A 15,123-nucleotide genomic window follows, 5' to 3' on the forward strand; every position below is an offset into this window, starting at 1 on the left:
TCTGTTGTTTCTAGGATCCTGGACCACCACCTCCATCACCACTGATGGGCCTGAAGCCACTGCAATTACTAGAGATCAAAGCTAGGGGAAGATTTGGCTGTGTCTGGAAAGCTCAGTTGTTAAATGAATATGTAGCTGTGAAAATATTCCCAGTACAGGTATATAAATATCCTTATTAAGTGCTACACTGCTGTGAATTAGAACTTCTTTGCAAATTGTTACATGTACAATCCAGAGAATTGCTGGAATTTCTTCCTTACACTGTTCTGAAAAGAGTAATATTACAGCAACCTATGAGTATCTAGCTACATATCTATCTAGGGTGCAGCAGCTCTAGGTGTACCATGAATTATGAGACAAATCAGGGCATTTTGAATCTATTTTATTTAAGTTGGATTTCACTGTTAATAAGGCATGATATGGAGCTGCATCAGAGACTCTCTGAACTTCAGAGTGGTTTGGAGACTTTAGCTTTCGAAAGTGCATGCCCACCCTCCATGCAAAGCTAACAGCGGAAATGGGAGCTGCCCAAAGTGGCTGGGGAAATCCAGCCAGATGGGCGGGGTATAGATATATAAATTATTATTATTAACTTGAAAAGCAGCTTTTTGTCTGGGATTTAAATGAAGTTTATTATCGTGTGTGACACACATTAAGGGTCTGGCACCTTGATGTTAGTGTTGCTGTTTTTGCTAATTTCCATTGATTTCAGTTACAACTAAGTTTGCAGTCCTAGCCTCACTTACCTGGGAGTAAGCCCCTTTGAATTACCTGGGAGTAAGCCCCTTTGAATTCATTGAAACTAATTTGGGCTGTAATCCTAACCCTGCCTTTCAAGAAGTAAGCCTCAATGAACAGTATTTACTCCCATGTAGTAGGGTTAGCTGGATACCTAACCCATAGACTGCAATCCTAACTTGTTCCATCAGTGCAAGGATTTTTACTTGCACAGTGGAATTTCCTGCCCTTCTGCCCCTACACCCCCTAAATCTGTTCTGGGGGTACCCAGAAGAGGGGGAGAAGTTCCATTGCACAAGCAGAAATCCTTGTCCTGATGGAACAAATAAGTTGGTTACCATTCCTAGTCTGTATCCAACCCATTGTGTCTAAATGGACACAGGTCCGTATTTTCCAGGTCTCCTAAATTGCAAAGATTAGCAGTACTTAATTGGATGATTAAGACTGGTTTTCTTTTGACAGTGAATTAGGGAAATGTTATGAAAGTGCAGAAGAGATTTTTAATTGACATTTTGAATATATTAAAACACTTTTTTTCTTTTTAAGGACAAACAGTCATGGCAAAATGAATATGAAATATACAGCTTGCCTGGAATGAAGCATGAAAACATACTACAGTTTATTGGTGCTGAGAAACGAGGCACCAACATTGATGTTGATTTGTGGCTAATAACAGCATTTCATGAAAAGGTTTGTTGTCTTTGTCAAGTACTACAGTTTTCATAACAGCCCCCTACTGCCCACCGTCTCTGAAAAAATGTTTGTTGTAAGAAAATGGATTTGGGGTATAGTCCTAAAGCATCTGTACTTCAACAGGCTATTAAAAGTAGTTCTGGCCCTCAAACAATGAGTGTTTGCTGCGAATGTATATGGCAAAAAAAGGGGGGCATTCTTGCTTCTACCATACAGTGGTGCCCCGCAAGACGAACGCCTCGCAAGACGGAAAACCCGCTAGACGAAAGGGTTTTCCGTTTTGGAGGCGCTTCGCAAAACGAATTTCCCTATGGGCTTGCTTCGCAAGACGAAAATGTCTTGCGAGTTCCTGCGGGTTTTTTCCCTCCCCCCCCCTTTTCCTAAACCCTAAGCCGCTTATCAGCTGATCCGCTAAAAGCCGCTAAACCGCTAATAGCGCTAATCCGCTAAGCTGTCAATGGGCTTGCTTCACAAGATGAAAAAAACGCTATACGAAGAGCCTCACGGAACGGATTAATTTCGTCTTGCGAGGCACCACTGTATTAGGCTAATGTTAAATTGTATTATGGATCTTGGAGGTGGAAAAGCCCCCCCCCCCAAATATATATATTACGTTTATCCTCCCATTCTTTAAAAAAAAAAAAAAATATGCAGTGTGGTTTATATCCACAGAGCTAATGGCTTTTAATTCTACTTTCAGTTCTGTTGAACTGAACTGAACACCACAGTTCTGTGGTGTGAAACCATCTCTGTATTCCCACTGCGTTCCCTACCCTATGACCTTAGGCACAGAGTATCTTGGGTATCTATGGTTTTAGAACTGTGGATGTAATTAAGATGGGTGCCTAAATGTGTGTGCTATTCTCTATGTTCCTTGGAAATTTCCATGCAAGTTCTAAAGCCCGTTCTACCTTACCAGTGGCTATTTTTTCCCTTATGAGTAAATCTGATAGAATTAGACTGAAAGGGAGTTCAGGATAATTGTCACATTGGAGATCAAACAGTTACCATGTCATCTCTAACAGGCATGCAGAGCTGCATTCTAAATGTGTATGCAAACTTCCTTCTTGCAGCAGTATTGGAAATTGTGTGGCTCTGTCTTAATATTGCAGTGAATAAGGAGAAGCCTATGCTAGTCAAAAACATGTTTGTGTACATTGGAGCACTTGCAAAGATCTGCAGCTGGGACACTTGTACTAGTTGTTTTACACCTATATCTTGTTATAGCCGGTTTGGGAGGGGACTATGTTGAAAACCTGTAAGATGTAAAAAAAATTATTCTCTGTTGTTTAGGGTTCGCTTACTGACTTCTTGAAGGCTAATGTAGTCTCATGGAATGAGCTATGTCACATTGCGGAAAGTATGGCTAGAGGTTTGGCATACCTTCATGAGGACATCCCTGGTCTAAAAGATGGACACAAACCAGCTATATCCCATAGGTAAGAGATTTCAGATACAGTGGTACCTCGGGTTAAGAACTTAATTCGTTCTGAAGGTCTGTTCTTAACCTGAAACTGTTTTAACCTGAAGCACCACTTTAGCTAATGGGGTCTCCCACTGCTGCTGTGCCGCCGGAGCATAATTTCTGTTCTTATCCTGAAGCAAATTTCTTCTATTTCTGGGTTAGTGGAGTCTGTAACCTGAAGCGTATGTAACCTGAAGCATATGTAACCCGAGGTACCACTGTACTAGCTGAACTGTCACTGCATCTTAAATGTAAACAGAATAAATTAACTTCACAATCCTTCAGAGGTCCAGTAGTTGTATTATTTTATGTGATTGCATGACTGTAAGAAGTATATCATGTTTAGAGTTACGAAAAGCAACATTTGTGTGTTGGTTGCCAAATTTAATTGATAATGTTTATTTTGACAGTTTATATATCATTTATTTACAACTGTAGTGTGTGAAATACTCATTACGGTGAAAATAAAAAAGAGTTAAAACGATAAAATCGTCATTAAAATAAAATAATTAAAATAAAAGCAATTAAAATAGTATAATTTCCATCTCACTTACCTAATTCCAACCGCATCTGATGGGGTAGGGTTTCACATAAAAAAAACTTCAGGCCACTTTATAAATATGGTTCTGAAAGAGGAGGAGAACCTCAGGCCCAGGACCCAAATGCCCCCCCCCTGCTTTATCTGGTCCATAGGATTCTCCTAAGCTCGTCTCTCTCACTGGGCCTTCACTATGCCCTCCTGGAGTGCTTTGGCCAGGCTAGAACATGTCCTCGAACCTTGGTGATGCCTCTTGCTTGCCTAGATAGGGAAATGTGTGTGGATCTGAGGGAATGAAGACCACTGGCTAAAAGCGACACCCCCTACCCCCCCCACTCTAAAAAGTGAGTTTGAAAGTGCCATCTGACACATTTCTTTCTCTTAAATACTATTATAGTGATACTTAGGCTATGAAAAGCCACTTTTCCATTACATAAGCAGTGGAACTAGACACCAATATTAGTTTCGATGGATGAATGTATTTCTCATGGAGATGCTTGTAGCATTGAAGGGCAAGAAAACTTGTTACTCTTTAATTATATGACTGCGTATTTTACTGCTAAAAACAGCAGGTGCCTTCACCCCTTCAATTTAAGACTAGGGCTTAGGAAGAATACAAAAATAATAGTTTACCTGTGTTGAGTTGTGCCCAACGGCAAGGGGAGTTCAGGTTTTAGTTTTCCCATGCCTCCTTGCAGGATCACAAATACAGAAAAGGTCTGAAACTCCAGCTTTCTGCCCCAGATTTGTGAAGCTTGTGAAGTAAAGTTAGCAAACTGAAAACCTCTCTGAAGTGGCTTGTGGTAGTTCTTACACCATTACTATTCCTTCACTTGGCCCGATGAAAGCAATCTTTTAAAAAGAACAAACTGTGATTATGGCATGAAATGAGCGTGAGTTCAGGATCCTCTCCCCAATTCATATTAAATGGTTAGGAGAGAAACTGCCTCTCCTTTCTGCCCTCTACTCAATTCTCTATAGAGGAATGGTGGAATGATTTGTTTCCCTTCCCATTAGGATTTTGAACGGGCTGCAGCAGAGAGATGCACTTTAAGAGCAAACAGCCTTCCTTCTCTGTACAGGACTCAGAAGGCCCAAGGGTTGCTGGTGATGACTGCTTACAACTTTGTAAAAGCCAACATTTGTGAGCCCCTGATGATAGTTACACTTAATGAATAAATCTAAGCTGAGGTTCAAACATATGCAGGTGTTGTTCAGCAAGGTATTTTTAAGCTTTATGATTATGTAGCAATTTTTATATTGGTGCATGTTTTCTTTTTTTCAAGGGACATCAAAAGCAAGAATGTGTTGTTGAAAAATAATCTTACAGCTTGTATTGCTGACTTTGGCCTTGCTTTAAAATTTGAGGCTGGGAAGTCGGCAGGTGACACACATGGTCAGGTAAGTTTAAAGTTTAAAGAATTGTGATTCTTTTTGGGATTGAAATAAATTTCCCTATTTTCTGGAGTTTTCCATGAGAGGGAGGAGGCTTGTAGACTTGTTGTTATGAAAATCCGACTAGGTCTATCACATCAGTTTTGAATGCTTTCTCTTGATAAAATGTGGCATAGTAATCATTGATACGAGCACTTTAACACTGCAGAGAAACTACCATATATACTCGAGTAGAAGCCGACTTTTTCAGCACATTTTTTATGCTGAGAAAGCCCCCCTCGGCTTACACTCGAGGGAGGTAGTGGCGGAGGGACGAGCGGCCCGAAAAGCTGCTCTTTCCTCCTCCTCTGCCTTTGCCGCTGTCGGCGGCAGTGGAGGAGGAACGAGCAGCCCGAAAGCAGCCCTTTCGGGCTGCTTGTTCTCCCTCCACCACTGCCGCCACCACCAGGTTTGTGGTGTGGTGTGAACCGGCTTATACTTGAATCAATAAGTTTTCCCAGTTTTTTGTGCTAAAATTAGATGCCTCGGCTTATATTTGGGTCGGCTTATACTCAAGTATATACAGTAATACCAAGTAGGAAAATTTAAACTGTTAGTTTGCTTTCAGACATGGTTCTCCTTCCCTTTATGAAGCCTGAAAGAGATCTAAAACATAGATATATGTATTTTGGGGCAGGATGGAGCACACACCTTTGCCAACAGTTCTTGTATCTCTTAATTCCTTTATTAGCCATTTTGAAAGAATGCTGATGGCTACTGAAACATAAATAATAATGCTCTTTTAGTATGCAATATTCTGGACAGTTTACTTGTTAAGAAATGTTATTGGATTTTCTTTTGGTTTAGAATGTGAGCTATTCCAAAGTAAAATGAAAGACTTAAGAGCTTTACATAATTTCCATTCGAATGGCAATTAACGATGTTTAAAAATTTCTCTAGAACACATGCTGGATGTTAGCATATTTTGAAACCTGAATTACATACGGTTGTGACCCTAACATCTAGTGATTATTTATTTTCAAGGTTGGAACCCGAAGATATATGGCTCCAGAAGTGTTAGAAGGTGCCATAAACTTCCAGCGGGATGCATTTTTGAGAATAGACATGTATGCCATGGGACTAGTCCTGTGGGAACTTGCATCGCGATGTACTGCATCAGACGGTAAGTAAAGTGTATGTGTGTTGTACACACATGAAATGTTCGAAGCTTATATTCTTTCCGCTGGATACATATAAAGAGAAATTAAAGCAAAACTGTCCATGAGTGTTGGTACAGAACCCAGAAAACAGCATCTGACCGGAGTCAGCAAACAGCCCACTCATCTTGAAATCTACCCATGTAGGAGGTTACCAGGAGCAAGTAATAGCTTAATCAAATTCTCGCTGTTGAAACAGACTGTAGTGCAATCTGTTTCTACTCTTTTCTGCAGTCTTTCAGCAATGTAGGAGTGGAGCAGATAATCTTACATATAATTACAGAATGCAGGGTTGAAGCAAGGTGAATTCACCTTACAGAAGGGAGCAGAAGTGGTTTTCCAAAGGGTATTTGTAGATATCTTGCAAAAGCAGAGTGTTGAGATGGCCATCCATTCATTAAAATGGATATCTGAACGTGTGTGAATGAACTCTGAGTAAGCCCTAAGCCATCAACCCAAACTGATCAAACATATCAAGGCAAGAATAAAATGTATTTGGGGTTGTAACTAACTTCAACTGAACTTTGGAGTGAGTTGTTACCCTTATAAAAACATCCTGGCATGGTATGCTTCCCTCTGCAGTTTTTAATGCTTGGAGAGCAAACTGACTGTTCTTTGGGGACATTGTGTACTGAAGTGCAATGACTATGCCCTAAAAGGACAAACTTAAAGAACCACTGACCTCAAGTTGCCGCACAAGATGTGCTTCTAGAATATGGGGATTCCCCCATACCATAATTTTTAAGTTTCCACATGCAAGAATTTGGATGGAACATCTTGACTTGTCTATATTTTACTGATAATAGAAGCTTAACTGAAATTGTGAATTGAACCCCACATTCTGTAGAAGACAGGTGCATGAACCATGGGAGATTCATTATGCTCAATGAACAGCCATGGGCATGTTGCCAACTTTTAGTCTAGTGTTCTACCCTAAGCAGCATGGAAGAAAGATGTTTAAATGTGATTTACCTAACAGTTTATCTTTTTTAAAATACAGGACCTGTGGATGAGTACATGTTGCCTTTTGAGGAAGAGGTGGGCCAGCATCCCTCCCTTGAAGATATGCAAGAGGTTGTAGTACATAAAAAGAAGAGGCCTGTCTTGCGAGAGTGTTGGCAGAAGCATGCTGTAAGTAATATGCTCAAACTTGCAGGGTAATATTGAAGCTTCCATTTGTAATTAAATGAAATTTCACCTGCAGAATTGTTGTTTTAAAAAAATCTATAGTGAAACTAAGATTCAGGGTACCGGACTATATTTTTGGAGAAGTTTAGACCAAGGGATGTTTAAAAAGTTTTACTATCTTTCAGGTGTTTATTTGGAGGCAGTAACATATTCAGCTGTTTCTTGAAGTTCAGGGGGGAAATCATGGGCACAATTGAGCATAAATTGAGCATTTTAAAAGTAATGAATGGGGCTTTGTGACAATTAACGTAGATCCAGTTGATCTCTATGGGATTACATTGTGACTGTCTTCTGCCAGATCCTAATGGTGTTTCAAATTGGTGTGATGCAAAGGTAAACCACAACTGTTGGTCTTGCTCTCTCTGTGTAATAGAAATCACAGATTTATAAAAGAGCCTGTAAGAATGATCATTTAAAAAATGTGAAACATTTTGTAGTACTGTATACTTCAGATGTTTAAAATTGTAAAAAATTGTCTCGTCTCAGAGCGCAAAAACTCGTGGCTCAGCCAGTTTGCAAGAAAGTTTATTGAATGAAAATTGGCTTGCAGTGTTACTTCATTGCAAGTTGCTATTAATACTAGTAGTAATGTTTATGTATAATGGTTTCACAGGATTTTTCTCCTTTAGAATGTAAAAAGTTGATAACCATGATCTTGACTTAGACACCTGGTTAATTGGTAGCAAGTGCATGCACATAAAGGAGAACAGGTGTGTAATACACTTTCTGCAGCCCCAATCCAAATGCTGGCTGCAGAATTAGGCAGTTTCCAAGCCATCTTCAAGAGCAGCCTCATGCACAGAATGTTTAAGAGTTCTCCGAATGGGAGGTTATTAACTTTGTTTTTAAACAAGTGTGTGTTACTATAAGAGGGATTCAAGTTTCTTCTAAGATTATCACATGCTTGACAGCTTACGTCAAAAATTGAATGTTTCCATTCTAATTACGTTGTTGATGATGATTACTTTGTATTTAATGTAATTTATACACCTTCCTTTTTAGGGAATGGCAATGCTCTGTGAAACAATAGAAGAGTGTTGGGATCATGACGCAGAAGCTCGATTATCAGCAGGCTGTGTAGAGGAAAGGATTATTCAGATGCAAAGACTAACAAACATTATAACAACAGAGGACATTGTGACTGTGGTCACCATGGTGACAAATGTAGACTTTCCTCCCAAAGAATCCAGTCTATGATAGCTACAATGGTCACACATCTTTACCCATCAGACTCTGAACTGGAGCTGCTAAGCTAATGGGCCTGTTTCTGCTCAACAGTTTTCTCTGTGTGAAATTATGGAATGGTAAGTTTGTCTTTGGAGTGTGAGTAGGAAGACGCCTCCTTGCCCTACTCCAGACATGAATCCAGGAGACTTACTGCATTCCTTGCATATGCCAGAAGGACATGGGCCTGAGAATATGGCAAGGTGATGTTTCAGGAACTTATTTGAAGAACATGGACCTATCCTGGCTGGTGAAAGATTTTAAAAGCTGACATTGTATTTCTTAATATGTCAGAGACACTAATTCCTTAAAATGAACTACTGCTATTTTTTTTAAATCAAACATTTCATTTCAGATTTAAGAAAAAAGGGTAACTTGTTTTTATTGCATTTGCTGTTGTGTTTATATAAATGACTATTGTAATGCCAATATGACACAGCTTGTGAATGTTTAGTGTGCTGCTGTTCTATGTAATCAACGTGGGATCTAGCAAAAAGGCTTCCAAGCATTACTTAACCTCCCTCAACAAGGTATACCTCAGTTCCACCTATGCTAAATTGACAACACTAACAAAACTGAAATAATTGATTGATCTGAATTTTGTAAAATATGTATTACAGATTCACAGTGTTTTTTTAAATAAAAAGATGGTAAGCTGTGCTTCATGCCAACAGACAATGGCCATTCCTAAAACAGTGGTATTAGCCTTTCTGTGTTCTAGCTTGTGTATAAAAAAGTATTGTTTGAAATGGCAAATTGCCCGGTTTTTAGTTTAAAGCTTTATTTTACCTCCACTTCCCAAAATATTGCATACATTTATTTTACTAAATATTATTTAGGTTTGCTGTGTGAAAATATTTTAAAGATTTAAGCATGACTTAAAAATTAAATTTTTATGTGAGCTATGGCACTGGAAAGCTCTTAATTTTAATTCTTTTTAAGGAAGATTTTTTCCCCAATCTATGTATGTTAATGTTCTGCCTAGTGTATTTTCTGTTTCACTAAACAGGATACAGCACCTTCTGTATCACTGTTTCAGGATCACCTCAGGAAGCTTCATTACCCAGAACTCCTCACTCTTCATGTGTTGCCTTTTGCAGCTTCACAACACTTGATTTTTGGTGCCGACTTGTCAGAGTAGTATTTTTCTGTGATGCATAGGTTTGCCCTGTGGTCACTAAATTAAAAGTAAGTTACACATTCGCTCTCAAAATATGCTTGCCATCAAATGCAATTATTTCTGTAGAGATTACAATGTAGCACAGTCTAGAAAAAACAACCCTACAACTTTAAATTTAAACTACTGTATTCAAGAGTTATAGGCATTTAAGAAGTTAAGCCTTACAATAAAAAAAGAAAACTCTAGTAACTGGGCAGCAGGTAGACAGGTGCCAAAGTACTTCTCAAAAGTAATAATACACTAGAGTTATTTGATCAGCTACATGTACACAGGCCAAAGTAAGTTAACTGTCTAAAACTAAAGTACAGAACCAACAGTAGCCAGTGTTACGAGATTCTGGTCAGGTGCATTAGACTTTTAAATAGTGTTTTTTAATGTCACAATCAGAAGTTCACTGTGAATGTTCTTGTAACAGTTATTTATTTAAGCCAGTGTTTTCTTATGTACCAAATCTCTGGGAACAAATAAGAATTATTTATTAACAAAATTTTGATCACCAAACTTACTAGGAAGAGCAGTAATAGCAGAGTTGTTTTGTGTGTAACTGGCATACCACCCAGAGGTTTTTTTAATTTATCTTTTTTTTCTGTAGCCGTAAGAACCCCATGGTCTGATTGGGTTAAAAATACTGTTGGGCACAATTGCTATTTTTCTTTGTTGACAGAGAGGGACTTTGAATTATTATTATTATTTGGACTAAGGTAAATTATGTGCTTGCTTCTGATTTTAGGGCTTGATATAACAACTTAAGAAGTCTTGCCTGAAAATATCCAAATGGACAGATATTAGGACAATGTAGGAACTGTGTATTGGTGATTATCCAGAAACATGTAAATACAATAACAATTTTAAAACACAGTTGCCATGTTTGTTTTGGAGAATCTACTCCAATTTTTAATAGAGCAGCTTTCCATCAAACACTAATTTCCACCAATATGATCCTTGAGCCAGGTGGCAACTTTTCTCTTGTGTATTTTTTGCTAATGCATTTCCGTTTGCAGGTCATATAGGGAAAATCATCAGAACTTGACAATCAAATGGGGTAATGTCTCCATCCTTTTTTTTTTTTTTTTTTTAAATGACTTTTGAAATCCCCCAATAAGTACAGTACCTTTATTCAGATTTTTAAAGAATTATCATGAATTAATTGTTCAGGAAAAATATCTTACTTTTTAAAAGCTATTTTGGTAGAATCTGTGAAATTGCTAAAATTCACCAAACTGTAGATCCATATTTAAGATATTGCAGAGAACCTCAACATCTTTGTTTCCAACTTAGGCGGAAAATGTAGAGGTGGGCAAGTTTTAAAATGCTTAAGCCAAGACCCACAAATAAAGCCACATATTAAGAGAGAAAAAGGCTGAGCTAGGATGCTCTGGTTTCTGGCAGATATTGTGACCATTGTTGCTTTTTGTATTTGAACCATACAGCGTGTGTGGATCTGGCCAGCTCGGGTGGTTTACCTTGTATTTTTGACTTGTGAAGGAAAGCTAGGGCTATGGCTCAAGCTTTCAGTTGTCTTTGGTTTGCCTGTATCTACTTAGTTGGCTGCCATATAATTGCCACAGAATTTAACTGATTAGCCAGTTTTGTGATCAACTCAGAAGTCTAAACCCTGCAATACCTTTTCAGTTTGTGTTAGATGCTAAGAACTTATATCACATGATGCATGACTACTCTTTGTACAGTTCCTACTAAATATAACTTAGCATTTCGGAACAGATTGTGCCTCGTAATTGTTGGAGTTCTTTGACCTAGCGTTCATTCATGGTGGTATTCTGAAAATGAGTCTGGATTAAAATACACAACATTATACCTTCTTTGATAGCGAAATCCATGTGGAGTAGCTCTTGCATAACTAAGGTGTAATCAGATGTAGTAGTAATAAATATTGTTCATACTACAGTTCTACAGAATAAATTGCTGATTGTAGTTTAACAAAGTGAGGTGACTTGATTGGTTGACCTTTTTCCAGTTTTCTCTTTTTAACCTTTTTAATGCATTTTTATTAGGAATATTTGGTATAAGATGCAGAAAGCTATGTACAGGATTATGAGCAAACAATGATAGTATCCTTGTTGGAACACCATTTACCTCAAGATACTCAACCAGCAGTACGTTTTGGTTTTTTTTAAATGCACACTCAGTCCATATAAGATGTTACCTCTCAAGATATTGGTAAACAATTATTTTAGCTTTACTCTGTACTTGTCAGTGTTCTTGGCACAGGTGGTTGTACTACTGTCAAATTGCTCTTGCGATTTTTTGGCAAGTATTTAAAAAGAAAATAACCCCCATTCTGGATAAGTGATTGTGAAATATTGTATAAATAAAATGTATGCGCTCTTTCCTTATTCCCACAAAGATGAATAAAAATTTAAGTGACTACTAAGATTGGCATAGTCTTTCTCCCCCGCCCCATTTTAATTCTGTGAATTTATGTATGCTGGATGGCATTCAACATTTTACACATTCCCAAGACTTCTGCTTTCTCTGCAATATTTATTCCAGAGGGTCCCCAACTTTCTGGAACCGATGGGAGGGGGAGTCCTGTTGTGCAAGTAGGAACATATTGCCCAGTATGTTTATACTCCCTTGCTCTTTCATTCAGAAGTGGTTGAAAAAAGGGATGATCCGAACTACTCTATACATTCTTAAACAGGCCCTTGCTAAGCTGACAACTGCGACTGGATTTCTCCCACCACCACCAGTGTAAACAGCCATGTTTAAGATTAGAATAAAAAGACACTGTCTTTCTGTACATGTTTTAAATTAGTGTGTGAAGCCTTTCTAGATGTTGTCATGGCACTATTTTGGTATTCACCCTCATACAATTGCAAGGGTATGAGAGGGGAAGAGCACAACTGCACTCAGTTCTCATCCCCTGCCACTTTCCATATATTGGAGAGAGGGCCTGAACAAACAAAACGGCTGTACAATGGCTTTTGGAACCTTGTGTTTGTACAAACAGGGCTCCTAAATTTGAAGGACAGTGTATTTACATAAACCCTACTTTTTACCAAGTGAGAAAAACTGAAGGCTCATTCAAAATTTGTCTACCAATATGTAATGAATTTTGGCTGTTGATGGAATCACTCCTGTGATTACAGATTGTCTGGAGACAACATATGGACCAAGAGCTACTGAACTCTCTCCTCTATAAGCTGTTACATTTGCCTGATACTAGTAAACAAATAACCAATAAAGAGATCTTGTCTGCTCTTTTGTTGCAGCTAAAGTGGGCTGAGGGAAGAAGAGAAAGTCGGATACTTAACTACCAAAGCAATACCAATGTAAAGGGATAGTAAAGGCTGCTCAGTACTCTCATCAATTGCTCTTGTGTGAATGAATACCTGACTGTTTGCATGGCAGGCATGCAGGCCTTGATTGAAAATACCACACCCCCCCAAAAAAAACACCCCCACTTATATCGTCTGATTCTGCACTGTGAACTATGGTGGTAACCCTGTCTTCCAAGTGTGTGTAAGACACTATCACATCTAACACAACAACTGGGACTGCAAATTAAAGTGGCAGCAGATATTCATACATGTTTCTTCCCAAAGGTGAAGCTCTCTCCATGATGCTTTCCCTTCACCCAGGCTTACTACTTCTACCAGATTACAACTGGGAAGGAGGAGGAATTTGGTGATGGACTGCAGGAAAGTGCATCACACAGACCTGCGATCTTAAATTGTATCTGCTGCTGCTGCTGTCATTGTTATCCTAGCATGGGGAGTTTCTTACATACAGTCATTTGGAGCACTTGCAGGTGTGTGTGTGTGTGTGTGCGCGCACACACACACACGGAGGTTCCTTCTACTGGTCATAAATAGCCATAAATATTACTGACACAAAACAGTTCTTTCTGGTGCATAATGGGCCACAATTTTAAATCTACTTATACAAGTGGTTTTCATCAAGTGGTTTTGTACTGCCGAATAAGCCAAATATCCACATACAGTTTTACAATAGCCTGATAAAATACAGTCAACTGAGAATGACATTTCCTCATTTCTGAAGTCTATTGTGTGCGTGTTCTGGCCCTATCTCCTAAAGAAAATAAATGCCATACATTATTTAACAGCAGTTTATAGTTTACCATGACAGTGTGCCAAAAGGTGTGCTGATAACGTATTGTATCCAGTCAAACAGTTGAAAATACAAATCCAGTTTTTTCTCTCCTCCCCCCCCCCCCATTATTTACTCTCCATTCAAGTCTAAGATTACTATACAGGTGTGTAGCTATTTCAGAATTTTAAAAGAAGCAACAGAAGAAAATAGAGCATGCATATATGGCAAAGACACATGAGGTAGTTTAGAAATAAGTACTAACAAGACAACCAAGTTAAATTTGCACAAACATACCAATGCCCAGTAGCTGCTTTGATAATATAGATCCAACACTAAAAACTAGTTCCAGAGAATCATGAGTTATCTGCTGCTCTTGAAACTTCTAGGAATTAAAGGGATTTTTGATAAGGAACCAGTTTAATATAGAAGTAAAGACTAAGAGAGGTCCTACATCAGATGAGAAGTCATAGGGAAAAGAGAACAAAAGGTAGACAGCTGGATTTGAGGGAAGGCAATGCTAAGAATCAGTAGTTTTTAGAAAAACATTTTATAGGTACAGCACAGCACAGCACAATGTTTCCTCATACTAAAGCAGGCAGGCTTCTCCAGCCCGATTCCCTCAAGTGCTGTTGAACTACACAACTACAATCATTCCTGGCAATTCTGCTTGGGGGTGTTAAGAGTACATCATCATCTAGAGGGCCCCCACTGGAGAAGTAACCTTCAAACCAGGAGCTAGAAATACTCCCCAAACTTTATGAAAATAACCACATGAGCAATTGACCCTGTACAGCTGGAATGAGGAACCTTGGGTCCTGTGGACACAGCCAATGGCCAGAGGTGATACACAGGTGTGTTGCTGAACTACAACTGCTAAGAGACCCCATTTAGCTATGCAACAGTGTAGCCCAAAGGCTTTGAAACAAGGCTCCTTGAGCATTAAGAAAGCAGTTGGTTTGTGGGGATATTCAAGACTATTATTAAAGCTGACTTCTCTTTCTCTGTCTGAGTAGTGCAGGTTAGGAGCTGCCTTCCATGAAGACTGAAGCTCCACACTCCATTCTAAACTTCCAATTTAAATTGCCCCATGGGTTCACATATATATCCACAGCTAGGTGGTAAGATGGAAAATACCTACACAAGAAGGAAAAGCAAAGCCAGCCAGGCAGTTAGCCCAAGTTACCTCTTCTCAAACAGTTGTCCTACAATTTTGATCAGGACTTTAATAGAACTGTCTTCTCTGTATTAACTATTACAGCATCCAAAATAATTTGCCATCAGCTTCCTGAAGACTTTAGCTAAACTCTTATACTGAAATTTTTCTTAACACAATTGGTAAACTACCAGAAGAGAGACTGACACAAACAGAATATTTTCCCCGGCTGTAATAAAATAGCAACATTTTCCTTTATTCACTTACTAGATTTTCTTT

General features: G+C 38.7%; 1 protein-coding gene across 2 annotated transcripts in view; it reads left to right on the plus strand.

Annotated features, from left to right (window-relative positions):
* ACVR2A (activin A receptor type 2A) overlaps positions 1-10,681 on the plus strand; it is a 49,095-nt gene extending 38,414 nt beyond the window's left edge. For both annotated transcript variants that reach the window (XM_081873197.1, XM_081873196.1), the window contains 7 exons: positions 15-158; positions 1,285-1,428; positions 2,725-2,870; positions 4,721-4,835; positions 5,853-5,991; positions 7,026-7,156; positions 8,216-10,681. In XM_081873197.1, coding sequence (XP_081729323.1) covers positions 15-158; positions 1,285-1,428; positions 2,725-2,870; positions 4,721-4,835; positions 5,853-5,991; positions 7,026-7,156; positions 8,216-8,410 — 1,014 coding nt within the window. In that variant the 3' untranslated portion in view covers positions 8,411-10,681. The remainder of the gene's footprint in view (positions 1-14; positions 159-1,284; positions 1,429-2,724; positions 2,871-4,720; positions 4,836-5,852; positions 5,992-7,025; positions 7,157-8,215) is intronic.
* The last annotated feature ends 4,442 nt before the right edge of the window (positions 10,682-15,123 follow it).

Source organism: Podarcis erhardii (assembly GCF_964252035.2).
Source record: "Podarcis erhardii genome assembly, chromosome: 1".
Lineage (NCBI taxonomy): Eukaryota > Metazoa > Chordata > Lepidosauria > Squamata > Lacertidae > Podarcis > Podarcis erhardii.